This window comes from Camponotus vicinus, unplaced genomic scaffold (genome assembly GCF_025532165.1).
Source record: "Camponotus vicinus isolate PSW18456_S1 unplaced genomic scaffold, iyCamVici1.0 SCAF_10, whole genome shotgun sequence".
Lineage (NCBI taxonomy): Eukaryota > Metazoa > Arthropoda > Insecta > Hymenoptera > Formicidae > Camponotus > Camponotus vicinus.
The window spans coordinates 6,267,849-6,290,653 of NW_028141946.1; the positions used below are offsets into that span (position 1 = coordinate 6,267,849).

A 22,805-nucleotide genomic window follows, 5' to 3' on the forward strand; every position below is an offset into this window, starting at 1 on the left:
GTATTTAGAATATATTTAAGATATTTTTAATTATTTATTATTATCTTAATCAAATGAATATGTAAAATTGTTTATATATTAAATATCTCTCAACTTTATATATTCCATAATATATATTCCAATATATATTCTATATAAATAATATATATTTCTTTATATAATTATGTGGATAGGTCAGATAATATTTCTCAATTTATAGGAATTTTATGTATATCTAATTAGCACATATAATTCTAAATACAAATTATTTAAAAATTACTTTGTATTATGTTTAATCCATTAAAACTTTCATAATATTGTTGTCAATCTTAATGAAAATTAGAAGATGGTTATTTGTAACAAATTAATTATATTACATATGTGTAACATTTTTGTTTATTACTTAACACAATTTTTAAGATAATTTATGATATATGCATTGACTTTACATAACAAATATAATATTATCACGTTTTTATAATTATTTTTGTATACATAGCATTGTAATATTTTTAATATGATTTGCAAAAAGACTTTTGTATATGTTAAGTTTATTAAATTTTAATTATTAATATATATTATAACAGCATATTATTTCATAATTTATTTCTTAAAACGATTAAGATTTTTTTCACTCATTTTTATATATTACATGTACTTTTTTACCTAAATTACATTTTTAATTGTTCAGTTTTATTTCTTTCTTCTTGTCCTTGTAGTTTCTTCATACCCATATGTTGAGTTTCCCACAATTTGCTATACAGAGAATTTGGCATAGATAATAAAGATTCATGAGTGCCTCTTTCAACCAGATTACCCTGATCTAGAACGAGCACATCATCAGCATCCATGACTGTCAATAAACGATGTGCAATCACGATTGAAGTCCGTTTGTTTGTTGCTTTACGCAGGGCGTCAAGTATGTTCTGTTATAAACGAAATATTTATTAAAAAAATATAACTGATTTTTAATAATGTGAAAAAAAAATTTTTAAACTTACATGTTCTGTAATAGAATCCAATGAAGAGGTAGCTTCATCAAAGATTAATATAGGGCTATCTTTCAAAATTGCTCTAGCAATTGCAACTCTTTGTTTTTCTCCCCCACTTAGTTTCAAACCGCGTTCTCCTACGGGTGTATCGTATCCTTGCGGCCATTTTAATATAGAATCATGTAGATTTGCCATTTTTGCAGCTTCAAAAACATCTTCGGGTGATTTTTTCAAATTACCATAGTGTAGATTATAAAATATACTTTCATGAAAAAGTACTGTGTCCTAAAATTTGTAATGAATTATAATAAAAAGAGTACTACTAAAGTATTTGTATACAAAATATAACTAGCTTAAATCATCAAAATAGCAAAAAGCGATATATTAATCTTACTTGTGGCACAATCGAAATGCAATTTCTGAGATCATCTAAATCGACATCTCGAATATTGTGACCATTGATATAAATATCGCCACTTTGTGGTTCAAAAAATCTATACAGCAATCTCACAATTGTTGTCTTACTAGATAGAGAAAGATAAAGTGTTGCATGGAATAATTGTGTTATTGATAATCATCATTTAAATATTTATAAAATTTTTTAATTATCATCTGCAAACAATTTATATAGCTAATATCTTACCCACAACCAGATCCTCCAACAATAGCAACCTTTTTGCCACTTGCTATGGTAAATGAAATATTTTTAAAAATAGATTTTCCTTCAACATATTGGAAATTTACATTTTTAAATTGAATTTCCGAGGAATTTGGTGTCACATAAAATCGCAGTGCATTTTCTTTTGACTGTTAATAAATACCCGAAAAATGGTTTAAAATTATTTGTGAGACATATAGACTATATACAGATTATTTCATAGATGAGGACAGATAAAGTTTATAAAAAAAATACATTTAAATAATCTTACTTTAATTGCAGTGTCTGTTGCCATGAGAGTAAACATAGTTTGCATGTCGATAAAAGCTTGTCTTACTTCTCGATAAACAGAACCTAAGAAGCCTAAAGGAACTGAGAGTTGAAACAACAAGGCATTCACCATCACCAAATCACCAACAGTCATAGTACCTAAACATAAAAGATAATAAATACAACATGCAATAGTTTTTCTATGAATAGTGCTTCTAACAGTTTCTGAGACTAGTCTATAGTCTCTAACTAATATAATAGTCGTAGCTGTAATAATACATTTACCATTTATTATATTTTGTGCCGCCAATACCATGATGAGACTTAATGCACCACTGAAAATAGCATTCTGCCCAAAATTTAACATCGCTAAACTTATACTAGTCTTGAGAGATGCCGCTTCATATTTTTTCAAAGATTGATCGTATCTCTCTGCTTCGAATTTTTCATTATTAAAATACTAAAGAAAAAGAAGCATATTTCAACATACTTTTCGTTTCTTTTAAAAAATAAAGTAAGCAAAACTTACGCTTCATTACTGACTTTTACTGTTTCGTAATTGATGAGTGAATCTACTGCCTTATTGCCCGCTTCGTTTTCTGCTCGATTCATGTGAATCCTGAACTTAGTACGCCATTGCGTAACAGCCAACGTGAATACAGTATAAACGCCTACACAGCCAAGCGCTACAGCTGAATATTCTGCCCCGCATTTTATTCCCAATATTGTACTAACTAATGCTAGTTCAAATACTGTAGGTATTATGTTAAATACCATAGCATTTAAAATAAAATTAATACCGCGACTACCGCGATCGAGTGTCTGTGAAAAAAATATAAATATTTTTCAAATCTTAATATTATAACATTTTTTAAATTTCGAATTTGACTAGAAAATGGTACATGTTAAATATTACCTTTGATAAAGCACCAGTCTGCCTGCTCAAATGAAAAGACATATCAAGATTGTGTAGATGTATAAAAACATTTTTGCCTATTTTACGAATAGAATGTTGTGCAACCTTTGCAAAAACCGCATTTCTGAGTTCACTGAAACCCGCAGCACCAGCACGTGCTATTCCATCTGCAAAGAACGTTAATCTGAAATTATGTGTAACTGTTACAAAAATTCTTTAACGTATTGAAATATTAAAATATTCCAAAAAATATAAAATGCTTCTTACATCCTACGAGTAGCGAGGTTGCTACAGTCGCGACTGTCGCAGGTGCGGTTGTTAAATCCATTATAGCACTACCATTGATTGTTGCAGTGTGCGTATTTAAAACATCCACAGCATGCTTGAAAATAAATGGTACTAAAACATTCAGGACCTTAGCTCCAACAAGTAAACCCACTGCAATTTTAACTCTTTGTCGTATTTCTGAATCATCCTGCAAAGATACATAATAAATATGTTGTATATGTATTGCAATATATGTTGCACAAATTATAAATTATTCACTTCTGGCCAAATGTATCTAAGCATGGCTTTCAACATATCCATACTGGTGATAGATTGTTTATTGTGTAAATCAAGCACATCTCTATTCAAACCAGAAATGCCAGGATGAAAACAGTTTCTTTTTTGCTGCCCAGGCTTTGCTCCAGTTAATCCAGTAACAACTGATGAAAATTTAATTGGTGGCACAACAGATTTAGATTGTGGAACATTCTTCTTCTTCTGAGCACGGTCGATTACATTCCCACTGCAATACTATAATAAAAAAGCAAAATTTAAAGTTTTTATCTCTATTAATATTCTACAAGAAGTATAATAAATATATATTTACAAACATGTATATATGTATATATATGATTAAATTCATTAAATTAATTTTAATTAAGATTTAATTTAAGATTTAAAACAAATAATTGAAAAAAATATAAAAATTAATCATATCACTTTTATTTTGCATAAGATATATTGCATATGATAAACTATTTATAAATTATAATTTATATAATTTATATACATATATAAATTATATATATAAAAATTTCAAGGCAAATTTAACAGTTTTGAAATATCCCTAAAGAGAAATATATATTTGTATCTGCAATTGATAATAAAAGGAAAATTAAAAACTATATATTTTGATCATTATTTATTACTTTCTCTCTGTTCATATAATACTTTGTAAAAAATATAGAATACCTTAAATACGTATAATAAAATATTAGATGTACATATAAATATGAACAGAATTTTTTCAATATATTCTATACTTTATATTGTACAGACTGAACAATATTATATAATCTTAAGATTGATGTAAGTTATGATTTCCTGGATGTACAGTTTCTTTTATATAATTAAATGCTGCATGTAAGATATTAATATATTCATCTACAAGATCAATTGCGATGGAAAAACTCTGACTTTTAGATTTTAAATTCCTCATATTATTTAAAACATGTGTATATTCCATTTTTTTCATATTTAAAATACTTATTCCTAATTTATTAATAAAACAGAATTCATATGGATCAAATGATTTGCTATATATTTTCATTTTCCAACAGTTCTTTTCTAATTTTGTACCCAATATAAATAGTGTCACAGTCGCATTATAATTAAGACCATCCCGAGTAAATGACATATTCTTGTGGAAACTATTGAATGTAATAAAATCTAATTTGCTTTTTGGGATATCAAAACATCTTTGTATTTCCAAGATATCAAAATGAATTTCATCTAATGGATTGCATGGAATGAAAAATCCATAATCAATATACAATTTAAGATTGTTATGTGTTCCATAATTAATAAAAACTTGTGATTCTTTATCAAATGGTTTTAAAGTAATAATTTGGTAAAACTGATTTTGATTATTATCTGTAATAATAGATACTTTGACAGCGGTATTGACATTATGATTAAATAAATCTAGAAACGGTGCTAAAGCCAGATTATTAGGTTGTTTTATGTTAAATGTATTTTTTTCGCGCAATAACTTGGTATCTATATATACTGCTCTTGTATTAACAACATAGTATGCCCATTTATATTTTTCGAATGTTATTATTTTTCGTAGATGCAAACTGCAATGAGAACAATGATTCTTATTGATAATATCCAGATGTTTCATAGCTTTCATTAGTAAAGAAAAATTACTTTCTAATTTATGTGCTTGATGTAAAGAATCTAAAATAAAACTTGGCAGTATTCTTTTCTCTTTATTGGAACAAAAATCTGGATTTGTAAAAGATTGTGGAAGAGTTTTTAGATAAAGATACCACTTTGATTTTATCCCTAAATGTGTTTCATATATAAGAAATGTTGCAAGCATACATTGGGGGCTAAAACTATCAGTGGTATTTAGAAATAAAAATCTAATATTACTCTGCAATAATGTATCTGTCGTTATTAACATTCGAAATGGTAATTGAATCAATACTTCGTTACTCTCTATATGTTTTAAAGTTTTTAAGCCTCTGCCTGTGAGAGGAAAATATTCTGGTATCAAATGACGAATCGATAAGCAGTTTTCATTTAGAAGCCAGGATTTTAAAGATATTAATGATTCTTCAATATTCTCATTCAATTTTATAAAGTTGAGCTTCTTCTTCTGGCGACGTTTTCTCAATGTTCGCCCCATTGCAGATATTATAGATATTTTATTTTTATCTATAGAAGCTGTAACAATAATCTTTTATTGTATACTAAAAAATTTACATATGTAATAAATCTTTAAATCAATCAAATAATGATTTCTCATATATTACTTTTTACATTGCGATAATTTGTATATAATATATGAAATTTCAAGTTAACTGTAATTGTATTATAACACGCATATGTTTAAAAATGATAAATCTTATAGATTAAAGAATATAAAATACATATATACATATTAAAGAACATAAGAATCAAAAATATTATCATGATTAATAATTATGACAAAAATGTATAAATTCCATATATATATGTTATATATGCTTTTGTACGATGATTATATGATTAATGATTGAGCATCATGATAATAAAATGCAATTTATAAGTACATGGTTGTTAGTTGTATTACCCTAACGTTAAGGAGCGAAAACGTAGAATTATATCCAGCAACGTAGAATTTATTAGATAACATTGATCGTGTTGAAATACTGGTACGATACATTTTTTTCATCATGTTCCACAGCTTTTTGTCGCACGGTGTTTTGCATAGCAAATGGTTACACAATATGCTTGTCATCGTACTTTTTTTCTTTGCGTTTTTTTCTCACAACATCGAGAATACTAAATAAATATTAAATTAAAAAATAAACGCCGTCATCGGACTAAAATTGTAGCGATCTTATAACCGTGATCAGCTGCGCTAAACATAACCATAGGGCATGTTCTTTTTAGCTGCACTGCTGCACTAGTGCAATTAGTTAGAGTGAAAGAAAGTATGTTTGTCTCTTTCCAACTTATTGCACTAGTGCAGCAGTACAGCTAAAAAGAACAGACCCATGATCAGCCATAAAACACGCGGTACATGTGAAGTCTGTTCATAGTGTTTGCACTTTTTGCACTTTTTACTTCGCTTTCTCTTTTTCTCCGATACTTAAATATATATTTGTCTCGTTTTAAGTACAGTAATTTCCGGAAATTGCAACACACATCTATATGTGTACACACACACACACACACACACACACACACACACACACACACACACACACACATATATATATACACACATTATAAATAATTAATCAAGAATTTCTTATATACTTTTCATCTGGCATATTCCATTTGGCGTTACAAAGCTACGAAGCGTTTGATTGACCAATTGAAACAAGATCCTGCTTCTTATGTCGTGATTCGAAGCTTTTGTAACGTCAACTGGACACTTTAACGCGTACAACGTATTCCACAAGTGCATCAAATGTCAACGTCAAAATTATCTTTTCGAGCTCGATTTGAATGAATTGTCAAGTTACGTACGTGTATACATAACGTGCACCTATTTCTATTATTTAATTTAATTGGCGTCCGTCGAGAGTAATTGGTGAGTATTAATGAAATTAAAAATCCGTCAATTTCATTTAATGATAATGTTCTGCTGTCTTAACTTTTATACGATGTGAATAAAAGATATTTAACCTGGTTTCGCATCAAGTATGTCATATGACCTCGATCTCTTTTTTTTTGTTCATAAATATATGTTATTTAAATTTTATATTTTTTAAAATTTCGCTATGATAATATAAAACGCACAATTTAAGGGAACATCCCTAATAAAGCAAAGTAATTTCATACTTTATAAATAATGTAAACAATTTAAGGAGATTTCGTAAATATTGAATGTTAACGTTTTTTTTGTGGCAGAGAGAACAAGGATTTTTAAAAGTTTAAATGTATATTTTAAACAAAAAATAATCTTACAAATGTATATGTGAGATTCGATTGTATGTGAGAAATTTTTCGAAAGTTAGGTCAAAAGAGAAAGTTTGGACACACTTGTTCTATTAATCTATAAGCACATATAGTTTCTCTGCTATTTAGCTTCTGATTTGTACTGTGATTTTGATTAAGTTCTGTTTATTTCTGTTCTACTCTTTTAATATATTTTTAACAAAAATTTGATCATTCAATTACTTTGTTATCCAGAAAGTTATTATGGTTTTTGTTATTTAAGATTTGCCCCTTTTTTTCACAAAATTGTTTTTCCTTTATGTCTGTTATATACATTTTAAAGCGCAAACTTTGCTCTACATTTTGATAATAATAATTATGTTTGATATTGGTTCGTGTTTTATTAATAATTGTGTTTTTGATATGGTTGGTCTTTAATTAGTTTGTGTTCTAAGAAACTGCAATAACTTTTTGAACAACCTAATTAATATTTCATTAAAATATTGAATCCTAATTTTGAAAAGAACTATTTTTTTATTGACTAAATAATGTATTTTTATTATAGGATTATTACTAGAGAAAGTAATAATTTTTTAAATAAAATAGAGAAAATGTCTGCAAATACAACTATACTCAAAATTTGGAAAAGCATTCCTGTGACTACATTTTTGTGGAAATCAAAGATTTTTCAACCCCAAAGAACAATTTGTATTTCAGCACAAAACAAATTTTATTTTAATAATGTTAATCAAGCTGAAAACAAAGTGGTAGTGAATCAAAAGACAGACTGGAATAAAACCATGTCGGAGGCAGAAAAAATTGTTGGATATCCAACGTCTTTCTTAAGTTTAAGGTGGCTATTGAGCGATGAAATTGCAAATGTTGCATTACATTTAAGGAAGTTGGTTGGCTCCAATCATCCTTTGTTAAAAACAGCTAAGTAAGTATAACACAATATTTTTCTAATTGTAAGCATAAAATTATGATCTATATTTTTTGACAACAGAAGTATTATCTATAATGGACGTAACACACAAGTATTTGGTCTCATTATATTATTAATCTCTAAAGCTGCTGGTCATTTAAATGCAAAACCAGTGGAAGAAGATAAAGCTGCAGGAGTATTACATAGGTATATTAATTTAGTATTACATGGTATTTCATAAGTATTATATAAGTATAATTTTTTTCAATATTCCTGGTTATGAATACATATAATGTATATTACCATTATTTTTCATGGAAAAGGAGAAATTAATCTATAACGTGTAAACAAATTTCAGTCAAAGGGCATTAGCTGAAGTTACAGAAATGATACGCATTAGCAATTTGATACATAGAGGATTGGTAAATATAAATACAAATGAAGCTTTGTCTGCGGAATCCTCAGAATTGAACAATATGACCTTTGGCAATAAAATAGCATTGTTATGTGGTGATTACTTACTTAGTAATAGTTGTGCTGAATTAGCATCTCTCAGAAATCAAGATGTAAGTATGTATATTTATTATTTTTCCTGCTTATATATAAATTTTTTGTTGAAGTGTATTAATTATAAGAAAAAAAAAAGAGAAAAGAAAGAGTTTAGTATATTTTCTATAATTTAAGATGTACATATACAGCTAAAATAAGATTAATGTCTTTTTTTCAGCTTGTGTTCTTAATATCATCTGCAGTAAAAGATTTATGTCAAGCAGAATTTGTAGCATGTAGAGACAATCAAAATTTTCCTATACCATCAATACCACCTGAAAATCGTACAGGTTATGCGCTTAAAGAATGGACACTTCTAAATGTTTATGGCGCTGGATCATTGCTTGGAAAAAGTTGTGAAGGCACATTGCAGTTAGCTGGACATAGTAAAGAAATACAAACAGAAGGTTACAAGTTTGGCAAGCATCTAGCTTTAGCTTGGCAGGTAATATAATTTAAGAAAATATACATTAAATATATATTTGCATTTTGTTAATAATAAGCAAATTTTAGTTTAAAAATTCAATAACATTTTTACAGGCTTCCTTGGACTTAGGTTTATGTATTAATAAAGACAAAGAAATCTTGCATAATTTGTGTGCTGCTCCAATTATGTTTCATGTTGAACATGATCCATCAATTTTAACTGAACTTGACAAAGGATTAGAATCAGTTGAAAATGTTGATTATTTAAAGGTAAAATAATAATAATTTATGTATAATCAAATTAATTTGTGTTTTCCAGTTTATATTTAATGAACCAATATTGAGAGAGATATAATCGTGTACAGGTACTCGAGATTGTTGCAGCTGGTCCAGGTATTGGATTAACCAAAGAACTTATAAAGGAACATTCGCAAAAAGCTATGGAAGTCTTAAATGTGTTTAAAGAAAGTGATGCAAGAAAAGCCTTATCTAATATTATTGTTGCAATAGGTGATTTTTAGTTAAAAATAAACTTTTATTGCTTATTTTTACATATACTAAACATAATATATATTATATATAAAAAAGCTAAAATTTAAGATATATAGATAAAGATAATTTTTCATGAGATAAATTTTATTAAACTCTATAATACATATATTTTGTTGAAATCTTACTAGTATATATAAATATACTAGAATATTTTATAGATATATTTTTTTATATGTATATATGAATATACTAATATATTATAGATATATTTTTATATGTAAATTAAATATCTTAATAAGAAAATGTTATCAAGATTATTTTGATATCTTTTACAAGTATTTTTTAAACATATATACATTTGTGTATTGATTAATATTACTATTGTAAAAACACTGATATTAAATTATTTTTTATAAACAGTATTATTTAGAATGTAATTTAAAATAAGAAACCTTTAAATTATAGATGCACTCTGTTTGATGCTACAAAAGTTTTAAGACATTTGATTGATCAAATTGGAACAAAAAATCTTTTGCTTTCATCTTGATAAATCAATAAAATGATTTGAAATTTTTTTAATGTCATATGAGCAATTTTCTAATGTCACATTTCCTTTCATATTTCTCTTATATGTATATATATATATATATATATATATTTCCTTATATATTCTCTCTTATATATCTCTTTATGTACATTCCATTATTATTATATATCTATTATATATTTTACAGTTAATGTCACAATACAAAGTGTAAATATTATATAAGTTATTGTTTAAAATAAATTGGGGTATATAACATTTTCTTTTTTCTCAATATGTAAATGAACAAGTCAAACAAAAAAAATTTATTTTTAAAATTTTATATTTACTGTTTTATTTAAATAAAATTTTAGCTTATACATGCATTATGTACACTGAAATACATGTATATATCTCATTTATATATAAATTTATATAAATCATGCATATATTTATATAAATTTGCAATATTAATATTATTAATTTGCTTGTATTATTTTTTTATTTTTTTATTTATAAAATTTTATGGTAAACGAAATTATCTCCACTAAAATAAAAAAAGGAATTTTTATTATAACAGATTGATACTAGGTGGCACTACAATCGCGGCTATAAGGTTGGGTTATCCTGTGAAAAATTTATCTGTTTGACACATTTTTGATATTATAGATCAGATATATTATAGATATATAAATTTTGTTTAGAAAAACACACAAGGGAACTATGACAGAAATAATTGAATTACGTCCTAATAGAACTTTGATAAATTCATCTTTTGAAAAATATCAATTTTCTACTGATGCTGTTTCTATAATTTCTGAAATTAAACTAAAAAATCGTAAGTTTCTAGTTTGCATTTTATAATTTGTATGTAGATACAGTTTTTCATAAAAATACGATATTTTTCTTTAATAAAAAAACTATATTTTTCAGATGTATACAGAATAGAACCAAATCATAATCAAGAATCCTGGTTAGAAGCAAGACTATTTGCATTTCATAATCATTTATTTAAAAATGTGTATGACATGTCGTGTTGGTTTATTGATAAAGATTGGATTGTTTGGCGTTTAAATAAGGAGAATTCCTTGGATCAAACGTATAAATTACATACTGCAGACATAGACTTGTCAAAACTAATGTACAATCCATCAATTGAATTTACTTTGAATAATATTTCAGCAGTTTCTGATGGCGGTGAAAAACTAGAGATATTAGTAGGAAATACAGAACAGAATATGAAAGTTTTTTCACTGGGTCCTATAGAACCTGGAGTTATTATGAATGTGCAATATATAGAAAAAGATTTAAAGATTATTGTAACTATGTGTACAATTGCACAAAATGATGAAAAAAAATATACACAGTTCACATTGTTATCCTATGCCTTGCAATATGTGGAAAATGAGATAAAGAATATTTATCACATAGATAAGCAGTTATTAAAGGTACAAGGTACTGTAGATTATGTCTATGTGGAAAAAAATGGTAATTATTTACATTCCATCTGTCAAAATAATATTGATTTTGTAAAAGAAGATACACAAGAATCTAAAGATGAAATAAAACAGTCAAATATTGATTTACAAATAAAGACTCCAAAATATTACTGGTCACAAGATGAAGATTCGCTTACTGTTTGGATTAAAATACCTAAACATCATACCAATAAACAGCCTAAAATACAAGTCAAGCCATTAGAATTATCTGTTTTAATGGAAAATGAAATATTAATACAAGGAGAATGCCAACATAGATTAGAGGAGAATATGGCAACTTGGAGATTTAAAGAAGATACGTTGCAAATTGATCTAAGTAAATATGAAAGTGGATTAATGTGGAGTGAATTAATCAAAGGTGATACAGGAGGTGAATGTTTACCCAATGATGCTCTTGCTGCAGAAATTCATACAAGGTATTTTTTATAATTTACATATTTTTGCATTATACATTTTTCAGTAATATTAATGCTATATTTAACATTCTACACAATACTCTTATGATTCTCTTGTATTTCAATTTTTCAAAATAATAAAAGCATATATTACAATATATATAATTATAATATATATATATGCTATACAATATATTATACATATGCTATACAACAAACAAATACAGAATAATTATATATATTATATATGTAATATCATCATTTATAGGCTAGCACACTTATGTACAGATCAGAATAGTAATACTGGAGGAGATCAACCTTGTGTAGGATTTAATGCTGAGCAGTTAGAAGAATGTGACCTAGAAGGAAAGGATAATTTCTTACAAAGAATTAATTTTTCTATACAGACAACCACACATTTAGCTAGATTGGGAAGCAATAATCATGTGCTATTCACATGCAAAAGAAAATATGGGCAAGCAGTGTGCCTAAGGCATGATCACGATGCTTGTGTTTGGATAATAGATGATGTGGGCGATGATACACAATGGGATATAAGACATACCCACAATTTTCCCAGATTTGGCTATGTCGAAGCAAGTAAAACTAATAAAAAATTTTGTGTGTCTCCAGCTGGTAAGACATTAAAATTAAAATCTTTAAATATATTTATCTGTAATTAAAAATATTAATATACATATTTTTGTTCCATAGACGGTTCGTATATAGCTATAATAGAACATACCAGACATGTATTTTTGTATGAGAAACCTGATGACGGAGCAAAGACAGCCAAGCAAAGAATTATAGATCTAAATTGTGAAACTTCTATTATGGGTGCTGTTGCTACCAAAAAATATTTGTTTGTACTTTCAAAAGATAAATTATATCGTTTACAGATTTATTTATGATAATTAGACGATACTTATTATTAATAAATAATTCCAAATATTTTTAAAATATTGTATAGTTTTAAATAATATAATATTAAGTATATTGTATGCGTATTTAAATAAGCTATAGGTGGATAGTAATAGCATGGTATAGTCTTATCATCATCTTTTTTATTTGCATCTCTCTTACATTTTATACTTTGTTCATTTCCATATTTTGCTCATTTCATTTTGAATGAAATAGTTAAGTAGAAGAATTAAAATTGTTATTTCTTTCGCATATATATATGTTAATTATCCTAATTTAATAGGATTTTATATTTATCTTCTGATTTAAAAAAATTCAAAATATTTTATCCTATATTTATTTTTTTATTTTAATTTTATAGTTATGTGTTTCATCTAAGATATATATAAGTATATGTAAAAATATTATAGTTTTAATTATTTTAAATTCCACGATCTTCTTTTTATCTGTGTATTTATTTAAAATTACAATCTCACAAGATGAAAATAAATATAAAAATATATAGATATTTATATATACATACATACATATATATATATATATATATATATATATATATATATATATATATATATATATATATATTAGATATTATATAGAAATTGAAATTGTAAAAATCATAGGAAGAGCGTAAATATATGTATCGAATGATTCTGTAAATATTTAAATCGCATATCATCACGTTTTATTTCAAAAGATTTTATACGTGACATGATGAATAAATTGATTCCGCATTTTATTGCAGATTGTGCACAATTCTGCATAAATATTATATACCTACAGCAGGTTGTATAGGTAAAATTTCACGTTCGTACGCTACTCATTAAAGATACAGACTCAGAATAATAATAACAAGCACAATAAACATTTGATGAGTCTCTCTCTTTTTTTTCGCCCAACACGTTCATATACGCTGATTTTAGCATATCTTATTCTTGTGAAATTTGTGCCTTTGCGTGGGGACTTTGATCAAGTACGTAAAATTTAGAGAAATCTTCTTAGGTGAGGAGAAATACGTGATTGCATTATACTCTTTTTTTTATATTAAAAAAAACTTATGTCTAAATAAAATATTTAATAATTCTTTTTATTGTAAATTGTTAATTGTTATAATATTTATTAATTGTTAGTTTAATTTAATTAACTGTCATAGTATTTATGTTAAAAATGAAAAAAATTTTTATTTCATCATTATTTCAAAATTAATGGAAATTATGATATTCATCATTTTATTTTATTTTTATTTTATCGCGTTTTATCAAAAATCACTTATTCTTTTTTATAATAATTAAAAGGCTTTATAAAAGGATTAATTTTCTTTTTCTGTTATAATTTACATAGTATAGATTGCTACGAGGAAAGAAGAAAAAAGATGAAACTCCCATTTCTATTATTGCTGTCCAGTTTCGTGTTCTGTGGACTCGTTTCAGGGATGGAAAATTATACGGATATGTATGACAATGTAGACATAGATGTAATTCTTAATAGTGATCGTCTTTTAAAGCAATATGTAGATTGCATTCTAGAAAAAGGTTCCTGCACGGCCGATGCACGCAGTCTTAAACGTAAGCGCATTTTATTTCGATATTTTATTATAACAGTTTTATAAGAGAGCTATATTTTTCTTAAGCAAAAAGAGAAATATTGCATTTAAGTGAGAAAAGAAATAAAAAAATAAAAAAAGAATAGCAGCTCATTTATATGATTTATATTTATTGAAATATAACGCAAAATGTATATATACAAACTTTTAAAAATTATAAAATAGTTAAAATAATTCATTATAAAATATTTTAACATATTTATTCATATACATATATTGAGGTAAACTTAAATAAAGTTTGATGTTCTCATATATATAGGTATACTTCCAGAGGCGGTAGCTACAATTTGCGAAAAGTGCAATTTAAAACAAAGACAAGGAGCAAGAAAAATAGGCAATCATTTGAAAAAGTATAAACCAGAGCTCTGGACGACATTTCTTGAAAAATATGATCCAAACAAAGAGTATATTGCAAATTTCGAACAATTTCTAGCACAAGTAGAAGAATAATTTGTTAGTTTTCATTTATATATTACATATAAATAATTCAGTTTCTCTAGCGGTCAATCAATATCATTTATTTGTATATAAAACGCATGCAAATAAAATAAAAATTTGTGTAATGTTGTTACTTCTGCTCGTATGTATCTCCATCTAATAAAATTACAATTCGCCCAGTTTTTCACAAAAAATTGTATGAAACTTATCAAAAAATAAATTACTTTAAGATTTTAAGCAAAAGATTTTAGTCAGGTTTAATCAGATTATCGTCTTAATCCGACAACTATAATTAATAACTATAATTATTTATGCATTTTTCCTTTTTGCTTCCTCGATTGCTACTCGCACCATACGATTCCAAGTTTCAGGTTCATTTTTCGAAAACCAATCGGTAATCGCATTGAAAATGTATATTTGCTTATCCGTACATTTTTTACACTTTGTAACAAATGCTTCCCCATGTACATCTAAAAAAAAGACATAATTAAAATAATAAATGACAAATATTGTAGTGTTAAAAATTTAAAAGTATAAAACGTGATATAACAAGCTTACTTTTTCTTGAAAATATTTCATATATAAATTATAAATCTTGATATGACGTATAAGTGAAATATATATATATATATATATATATATATATATATATATATATTAGCATTAAGTAATATATAAAATTAGTTTTCATAAATAAAAAGTTAATATCAGTTACATTACAAAACACCGTTCTTAGTAGTTTAAATTTAAAAAAAAGTGAAGATTACCTTTTAAGAAGCGTGCAGATCCCGTAGTACAGGGAGAAATATTTATTAAACATCTGACATATTGATTCCTCAAGCGAGAATTAGCCAACACCTCGTTAATATCGATATGATCGTATTTGCTCGAATATTTTTCATCTTCTGCATGCGCAATTAGCACCGCCAATGTCATGACGAGACAAGCAAATGTGCAACTAGCTAATTTAGTCATTTTAGAAAAAAGTTAAATTTACGTTTCACTCTCCAAATCTTTGGCTAAAACTGAACGCTCCGACATTTCCAATTGCTATTTATACGTGACGAGAACGATGAGAAGAATCGTTTCTGAACAAGGAAGACATCATGGTCGTTTAATGACGGTCCTTATTTTCGTAAAAAAGAAGGCAAACTGGAATTTTTCTCCAATAGAATAAAAAGAGATATCGCGTGAATAAGTCACTTCGACAAGGATATCTAGTTTGTCAAGTCATTGAATCAGCCAGGGACATCGTGCAACAAAAATAATTCTTAAAATTAATTTCTTAAAATATGAGTTTCTTGTTATTTTAGGATAATTGTTTCATCTTCTTTAGCTAAACTGATTCAAAATAATATATTAGCATTTATTTTGAATAAATTTTGTACTTCCTCTCAAAAAATTATATGGCGTAATGGATAAAACAAGTATTTTTGTTACTATTACTTTATTTTGTTAAAAATTTACTTTCAGTGCAAATTTCGTAAGAAATTTTTATACAAAAAATACTATTGCATTATGCACATTTCTGTTATATGTAATACATTATTTTTGTTCGCACATTGTTTATATTGTGTATGATTGTATATATTGTGTATGATGGTATATATTGTGTATGATTGTATACATTGTGCACATTGTGTATGATGGTATATATTAATTATATAAAATGTTTTCTCCTTCTTCAGTGTGACATATTTTTCTTTGTGTAAAATTATTTCAAAAGAAAGAAAAGATATACAAATACATAATAACATGCATTTTGCAAAATATAAAATAATTATGAAATGATTTAGAAACTAAAATATTTATTATATCGAACACATTGAACACACAAGAATAATAATATATCTCGCAAAAATCTTATCTTTTTTTTGTATTTTCCGCATTGTGTATAAAGTTTTGAAGTATCTTATTTAGCACAGCTAAAATTTTTTTATTACATATTAAAGACAACTTCAAATATCATGAGGTTTTTACATTGATTGTAAAATTAAAATAGTTAAGCAGCTAAATAAAAGCAAATTTTTTTTTAAAAGTCAAAAATGCAAAAACTTCTATATATTATATAGTATACAAAAGTCCATGACCAAAGTTTCTTTACACAATCAATTATATAAAAATAACAACACATCTTTTAAACTGACACGACACGTGGAGAATTATATAGGGTGTATGAAAAGTACCGGGACGGTGAAATATCTCGAAAACTAAGCATTTCAGAAAAAAATGTTTCAGATAAAAGTTATAGGATTTTAAAAGATCTATTTACTGGCATGTAATTGTTAATTGCAAATTACATATTTTTTCTTCGAAACAACTATGTGTTTTCTAATTATATACATATATATATATATATAGCATTTTAGATATGTATTTATATTTGTATTATATTTATATTTGTTTTTTGAATTTATAATATATACATTTTGCGTTTAATTATAATATTAAGGACATGGAGATAAGATTAATATGCCAAAATGTATGTACACTCAGTTCCAAAAAAAGCGGTACACTTGAAATTTGGAAAAAATAACCAAATTTCAAATGACGATAACTTTTTAAATAATAATAAAGATAGAAAGGTCTATAAAAAATGAAAATAAAGCTTGAAATCTCTACTTTAAAACTAGGTTCTCCGAAATGTTGCGAAATAACATTTTTAAAAATGACGGATGACGAAACGAGAACATGCAAAATTGAAAAATAATTGTTTGAGTTTGCCATGACACGTGACGAAAATCAAATGTCGTAGGTCAATAGGGTCAAAAGCATATGATAGTACAGAGATTCCTCTTTAAAAATGCTTTTTTGTTCATCTCGATACGATAATTTTTCACCGAGTTATACGCATTTGAAGAAAAAAGCGGCTTTTTACTCCATCGCATGAATGAGTAATACGCGCACGAGGAGGTCATACCCACTATTAACACACACACACACACACACACACATCACAAGGAGGGTTTGGAGTCTTAAAATACTGTGGAGTTGACGAACTACGGGGTCCTTATCCTTGTGGTATACAAACACACACACACACACACACCACAAGGAGGGTTTGGAGTCTTAAAATACTGTGGAGTTGACGAACCGCAAGGTACTTATTCTTCCAATTCAGCGTTATTAAAAATTCAAAATTGAATGTTTCAGCATCTAATACAGCTAGCAAGATTTTTAAAAAAGCATTTTAAAGGTCCGGATGTCTACTTTTTGAAATTTTATATCGCAATTGTGTGCGACAATTTTTAAAAAACGACGGATGACAAAACGAGATCATGCAAAATTGAAAAATAATTGTTTGAGTTTACCATGACACATGGCGAGAAGCAAATGTCGCAGGTAAATGGGGTCAAAAGCATATGATAGTACAGAGATTCCTCTTTAAAATGCTTTTTTGTTCATTTCGATACGATGATTTTTCGCCGAGTTATACGCATTTGGAGTAAAAAGCCGCTTTTTTCTTCAAATACCTATATACCCAGTACTTTCAGCTATTTGCCAAGAAAGTACATGGTACAATACCTTTTTTTTTTACATACACACATATATATATATATATATATATATATATATATATATATATATACATGCGTACCTATTTAATTCATCTATTCCTATTTCTGTACTCCCACTCTCCTCTCTATTCAGTATTCGCGTCTCCTCGTCTCATTTCTTCTTATCTTATACCAATTTTCATTTCCTTTTCTAACTCTTCTACTTTAGTATCTCTTAGTCCTTTCCTCCTTTATCCCCATTTAGCTTCTTCTCTCTCGAATTTCCTCATTTCCAACTTTCCCTATTTAGCTTCTTTTCTTTCAGCTTTCCTTAATTTCTCTTTGTTCCTTTTTCTCCTTTTCCTCCTTTCCTTCTTTTTACTTGTTTCCTCTGTATATTTTCTTTCTCCTCTTTTTTTCGTCTTCCTAATTGCAGCTCCTTTTTTCTCTCCTTCCTTTATTTCTCTTGAGATCTCTCTACTCCTCTTTCTTCTTCCTCTCCTTTTCTTCTTTTTGCCATTTTTCTCTATACCTTTTTTCTCCGCAGCTTTTATATATAAATTTTGCATAAATATTGCAATTTTAAACATTGTTTTTTTACTAATTTTATTTTATCCTAGATATAAATTTTTTCGCATTTCCAACTTTTTGACTGGAGTTCTAAAAATAATATAGAGATAGCATTACGAGTTCTAAAAATATCTCTTAAAATATTCGAATCGCTACAGCCAATATTTCAAAAGCTATCGATTAACATTTTTTATATTATTTTATTATAGTTCTCATAACAATATAATATTTTAATTTAATGTTTTATATATAAAAAATACAATGTAAATCATAAAATATAACATCAAATATAATATAATTACAAAATATTATTATTATTAGCGGATTTTAGAACTGCAAGTTACCTTTTAATTTCTAATCATCGTGCATTTCTATTTGACATATCGTCTTTTTTTGAATCCTTAGATTATTATGGCCTTTTGCATTCTTTTGTCTCAAGATTGTACGGACGTTTTTCTTATTCTTGTAAAAATCATTGAAACACCTTCTGTGGCCATTTGTCTTCAGGCATTTTTAAAAGATGTTCAAATAATTATACTTCCTTTTTTTTATTCTCTTTTACTGTCTCTTTTTCTTCCATTTTCTTAAAAAAGAATTAATTATTGTAATTAATTTTTTTTCTTTTTAAAATTAATTAATATATAATTTTAGTATCTCTCTTAGTCTGACTTTTCCCCTTCGACCTGTCCGGCATGGGTGACCCTACCAGTAACAACGGCCGGTATTTATAGTTCACTCTTATATTTAAGATCATGCTTAAAATTATCTTAAATATAAGAAAAGTCTATATGAATATCGGCGTATGTTATCGCCGGCATAGCTCTCAGGTTCATTAGAGTACTCAAACCTCCTCACCCGGCAAATGCCTTTGTTAAGGTGGAGATACCATCGAGGAGGAAAAATTTTTTTTATTTTATTTTTATTTTCCTTCAATACAGAGTTTAATACAAAAGAGAAGAGAAGAAGAAGAGAGAGAGAGAGAGAGAGAAAAGTTGATGTAAAATATAATATAATTTGAAACGTAATACAAAATAATTTTTAATATGGAATAATTTATTACACGAAAATGTCCAAAATATAGGTATAATATTTTATAATATAGAATTTACTAAAAATTTTTATAGTCCAGACAAGATTGACTAGCGATGATTAATCCCTAAGATTATTGGAATTTTAATATATTTTCCTAATATATTTAGCATTAAAGAAATATTAAAAAAATTTTAACAATCACCTAATAGCCTTAACAATTCTTTTTCTTTTTTTTTTTTTTTTACGTGGGGAAAATGCTCCTTATGCACACCCCGGCAGGACCAATAAATAGGTCCTGCCGGGGTAGTGTTGGGCTCTCCCCGCCGCCATTCTAACGGCGGGGCCTACCAACTAAAAACCCCACGCGCCCTTCCTTAGTCTTCTAACACTCGGGCTCCGGGAACCGTGTAAGCTTACATCCGGGGCAGCCCTAACAATCCTACTTCTTAAGCAGAATATTAAAATAATTTTAATGATCACCTGAAATGGTCCTAACAATCTTACTTCTTGAAAGGAATATTAAAAAAGTTTTAATGATTTATTTCATTTTACTTCTTTAATTTATATAGTTTAATAATAAAACATTACATTTTTATTATAAAAATAATATATAATATAATTAAATTTCTATTCATCTATATAATATACATTTTTATATATTCTTAATATATATTCTTCATAAATATCTAAAAAAAATAATTTTCTTAATATCTTCAATATTAAATTTTAATAATATAAGCTATTTAGATAAGTTTATATAAATATAATTAATGAAATACAATTAATGAAATCACACTTATAATAGATATAAATATATAAATTGTATCAAAATTATTATTTAAATTAAAATCTTAACTATATACATAAATATATATATAAGTATATAAATATATAAATTTTATAAAAATCATTATTTAAATTAAAATCTTAAATATATAAATATATAAATATATAAATTTCCTAAAAGTTATTATTTAAAAATACATATTATTTAAATTAAAACTTTAAATATATACATAAATATATAAATTTTATAAAAATTATTATTTAAATTAAAACCTTAAATATATAAATATATAAATATATAAATTTCCTAAAAATTATTATTTAAAAATATTATTTAAATTAAAACCTTTTATGAATTTTAATAATAAATCCTTTTCTATAAATTTTCTCATTCTTTATCTATTTTAAATCTTTCTATTCTTATATTTAAAAATGGCTTATAAATTCATAAATATATTAAATTTATTATCCATATTGAACTAAAAAAAAAATATTTTAATATCTTAATATATAAATTTGTATTTTAAATTTTTCATATACATAAAATTTGCAAAAAAATTCGTAAATTATTGTGTTAACAATTTAATTTTCATCCTCAAATAAATAAAATACCTATAAAAAAACACTCAAAAAAATATTGATCCCCTAAAAATTCTTAATATTAATAATATAATTATTGAAATATTTATTAATTTGTTTTCCTTAATATTATTTAACCTTACATTTCCTGATTCTTTAAAGATCTTTAAGATACATAATATATTAATCACCTAAATTAATCACATAATGGCCCTAACAATCCTATTTCTCGATTAAGTAAAATTATTCGAGGAGAGTCTATCTCTAATCACGTATATTTTAATTACATGCCCTAATTACATTCCCTAACCGCGTGCCCTAATCGCGTGAATAAATGTCCGACATTACGTACTATTGTACGTAAAGCTTTTCTTCAGGCCAGTTGAACTTACTTTTCGTTGATCCTGGCCACTTTCTCACTCGATCTCTAATCAGAGATCGAAAAAGGAGATAAACACTCCTTCTTTTGCCGACTAATTAACGGCAAATGAGCGTAAATATTTCACGCTCATCGTAATGATTGCTCGATTTTACGTTCGTTAAATATTTAAATATAACTTTATTTTAACTGAAATAAAGCCAAATTACTACAAATTTCTATATATTATATTTTCTAATAAAATATAAAATTAATGTGTGTGTATAACTTTTATCATATTACAAATTATTTAATTAATTAATCATTTGGCTTTATATTAAGTTAAAATAAAGTTCAAAAACAATATCTACAAACAAATTCTACGATGGATGAGCTATAAGAAATTAAAATAAAATAAGTACGCGTTATAAGAATAAAGTAGCATCAAAAATTGATAAAATTATTAATGCGTGTTCTTTATTTAATAAATTAGACAAAATCTTTACAAAAAAATTTTCTTTTCTTGATTCTCTTTTTTTAATTATTACTTTAACATATTTTCGTAATAGATGCAAAGCATTTCGAAAGAATTTATTAAAAGTTATTTAATTTAATTTATCCTAGCTCATCCATTTTAAGGCAACGGATTTATCTACAATCTACAATCTACAATCTACATTTACATCTACATCTACATCTACAATCTCTACGAATCCGTTACCAGTTAAATAAAAGTTTTTCTCACTCACCGACACTGATGCGCAACAGCGGAGTTGTTATTTTCGAAGCTACGTTGTCTGTAACATACGAATATAAAATTCATTTATATTAATGCTCACAAAATGCAATCAATATTTCAAAAAATTTTTATCGCGCGCAATTTTATATCCGATGTGTAAAATAATAAGCAGAGATAAACACGTGTGCAAAAATTTTATACATTTTTGAAATTGTTTTTTAAATAGAAAGTTT

The 22,805-nt window shown here is 26.2% G+C and overlaps 5 protein-coding genes across 7 annotated transcripts; 3 read left to right on the plus strand and 2 right to left on the minus strand.

The window, feature by feature from the left end:
• Positions 1–372: 372 nt before the first annotated feature.
• Abcb7 (ATP binding cassette subfamily B member 7) lies at positions 373–19,952 on the minus strand. Of its 3 annotated transcripts, none has more exons than XM_083080967.1 (12): positions 5,925–6,062; positions 5,298–5,536; positions 3,362–3,613; positions 3,083–3,290; positions 2,816–2,982; positions 2,443–2,721; positions 2,185–2,359; positions 1,901–2,058; positions 1,615–1,778; positions 1,366–1,495; positions 981–1,256; positions 373–905 (listed from the first exon to the last, which is right to left on the minus strand). In XM_083080967.1, exons 2-12 carry the CDS (start codon positions 5,496–5,498, stop codon positions 651–653), a joined length of 2,265 nt encoding a protein of 754 aa, XP_082937093.1. In that variant the 5' UTR covers positions 5,499–5,536; positions 5,925–6,062; the 3' UTR covers positions 373–650. The 3 variants fall into 3 exon arrangements, with proteins under 3 accessions (XP_082937093.1, XP_082937094.1, XP_082937095.1); XM_083080969.1 differs by lacking the exons at positions 5,298–5,536; positions 5,925–6,062 and adding exons at positions 18,610–19,168; positions 19,423–19,952 and having other exon boundaries at positions 377–905; XM_083080968.1 differs by lacking the exon at positions 5,298–5,536 and having other exon boundaries at positions 376–905; positions 5,925–6,257.
• Pdss2 (Decaprenyl diphosphate synthase subunit 2) lies at positions 6,636–10,054 on the plus strand. The gene is made up of 7 exons (XM_083080970.1): positions 6,636–6,893; positions 7,806–8,180; positions 8,247–8,372; positions 8,524–8,731; positions 8,893–9,159; positions 9,255–9,410; positions 9,506–10,054. Exons 2-7 carry the CDS (start codon positions 7,852–7,854, stop codon positions 9,659–9,661), a joined length of 1,242 nt encoding a protein of 413 aa, XP_082937096.1. The 5' UTR covers positions 6,636–6,893; positions 7,806–7,851; the 3' UTR covers positions 9,662–10,054.
• LOC145960663 (nudC domain-containing protein 1) lies at positions 10,756–13,222 on the plus strand. Its single transcript, XM_083080276.1, has 4 exons — positions 10,756–10,993; positions 11,089–12,070; positions 12,318–12,685; positions 12,764–13,222. The coding sequence occupies exons 1-4, from the start codon at positions 10,879–10,881 to the stop codon at positions 12,958–12,960; spliced, it is 1,662 nt and encodes a 553-aa protein (XP_082936402.1). The 5' UTR covers positions 10,756–10,878; the 3' UTR covers positions 12,961–13,222.
• On the plus strand, positions 14,214–15,092 carry LOC145961112 (allergen Tha p 1-like). The gene is made up of 2 exons (XM_083080971.1): positions 14,214–14,535; positions 14,833–15,092. Exons 1-2 carry the CDS (start codon positions 14,343–14,345, stop codon positions 15,021–15,023), a joined length of 384 nt encoding a protein of 127 aa, XP_082937097.1. The 5' UTR covers positions 14,214–14,342; the 3' UTR covers positions 15,024–15,092.
• On the minus strand, positions 14,784–16,326 carry LOC145961113 (ejaculatory bulb-specific protein 3-like). Its single transcript, XM_083080973.1, has 2 exons — positions 15,779–16,326; positions 14,784–15,481 (listed from the first exon to the last, which is right to left on the minus strand). Exons 1-2 carry the CDS (start codon positions 15,984–15,986, stop codon positions 15,321–15,323), a joined length of 369 nt encoding a protein of 122 aa, XP_082937099.1. The 5' UTR covers positions 15,987–16,326; the 3' UTR covers positions 14,784–15,320.
• Positions 19,953–22,805: the final 2,853 nt, after the last annotated feature.

Coding starts and splice junctions, on each gene's coding strand:
- Abcb7 (XM_083080967.1), bottom strand. CDS start 5,498: ATGGGGCGAACATTGAGAAAACGTCGCCAGAAGAAGAAGCTCAACTTT. Junction 2,722..2,815: donor AGACTGGTGCTTTATCAAAG/GTAATATTTAAC, acceptor TTTTTTTCACAG/ACACTCGATCGCGGTAGTCG. Junction 906..980: donor TGGATTCTATTACAGAACAT/GTAAGTTTAAAA, acceptor CGTTTATAACAG/AACATACTTGACGCCCTGCG.
- Pdss2 (XM_083080970.1), top strand. CDS start 7,852: ATGTCTGCAAATACAACTATACTCAAAATTTGGAAAAGCATTCCTGTG. Junction 8,181..8,246: donor CCTTTGTTAAAAACAGCTAA/GTAAGTATAACA, acceptor TTTTGACAACAG/AAGTATTATCTATAATGGAC. Junction 9,411..9,505: donor AAAATGTTGATTATTTAAAG/GTAAAATAATAA, acceptor AATCGTGTACAG/GTACTCGAGATTGTTGCAGC.
- LOC145960663 (XM_083080276.1), top strand. CDS start 10,879: ATGACAGAAATAATTGAATTACGTCCTAATAGAACTTTGATAAATTCA. Junction 10,994..11,088: donor TGAAATTAAACTAAAAAATC/GTAAGTTTCTAG, acceptor TATATTTTTCAG/ATGTATACAGAATAGAACCA. Junction 12,686..12,763: donor ATTTTGTGTGTCTCCAGCTG/GTAAGACATTAA, acceptor TTTGTTCCATAG/ACGGTTCGTATATAGCTATA.
- LOC145961112 (XM_083080971.1), top strand. CDS start 14,343: ATGAAACTCCCATTTCTATTATTGCTGTCCAGTTTCGTGTTCTGTGGA. Junction 14,536..14,832: donor CGATGCACGCAGTCTTAAAC/GTAAGCGCATTT, acceptor TCATATATATAG/GTATACTTCCAGAGGCGGTA.
- LOC145961113 (XM_083080973.1), bottom strand. CDS start 15,986: ATGACTAAATTAGCTAGTTGCACATTTGCTTGTCTCGTCATGACATTG. Junction 15,482..15,778: donor ATCTGCACGCTTCTTAAAAG/GTAATCTTCACT, acceptor TCTTTTTTTTAG/ATGTACATGGGGAAGCATTT.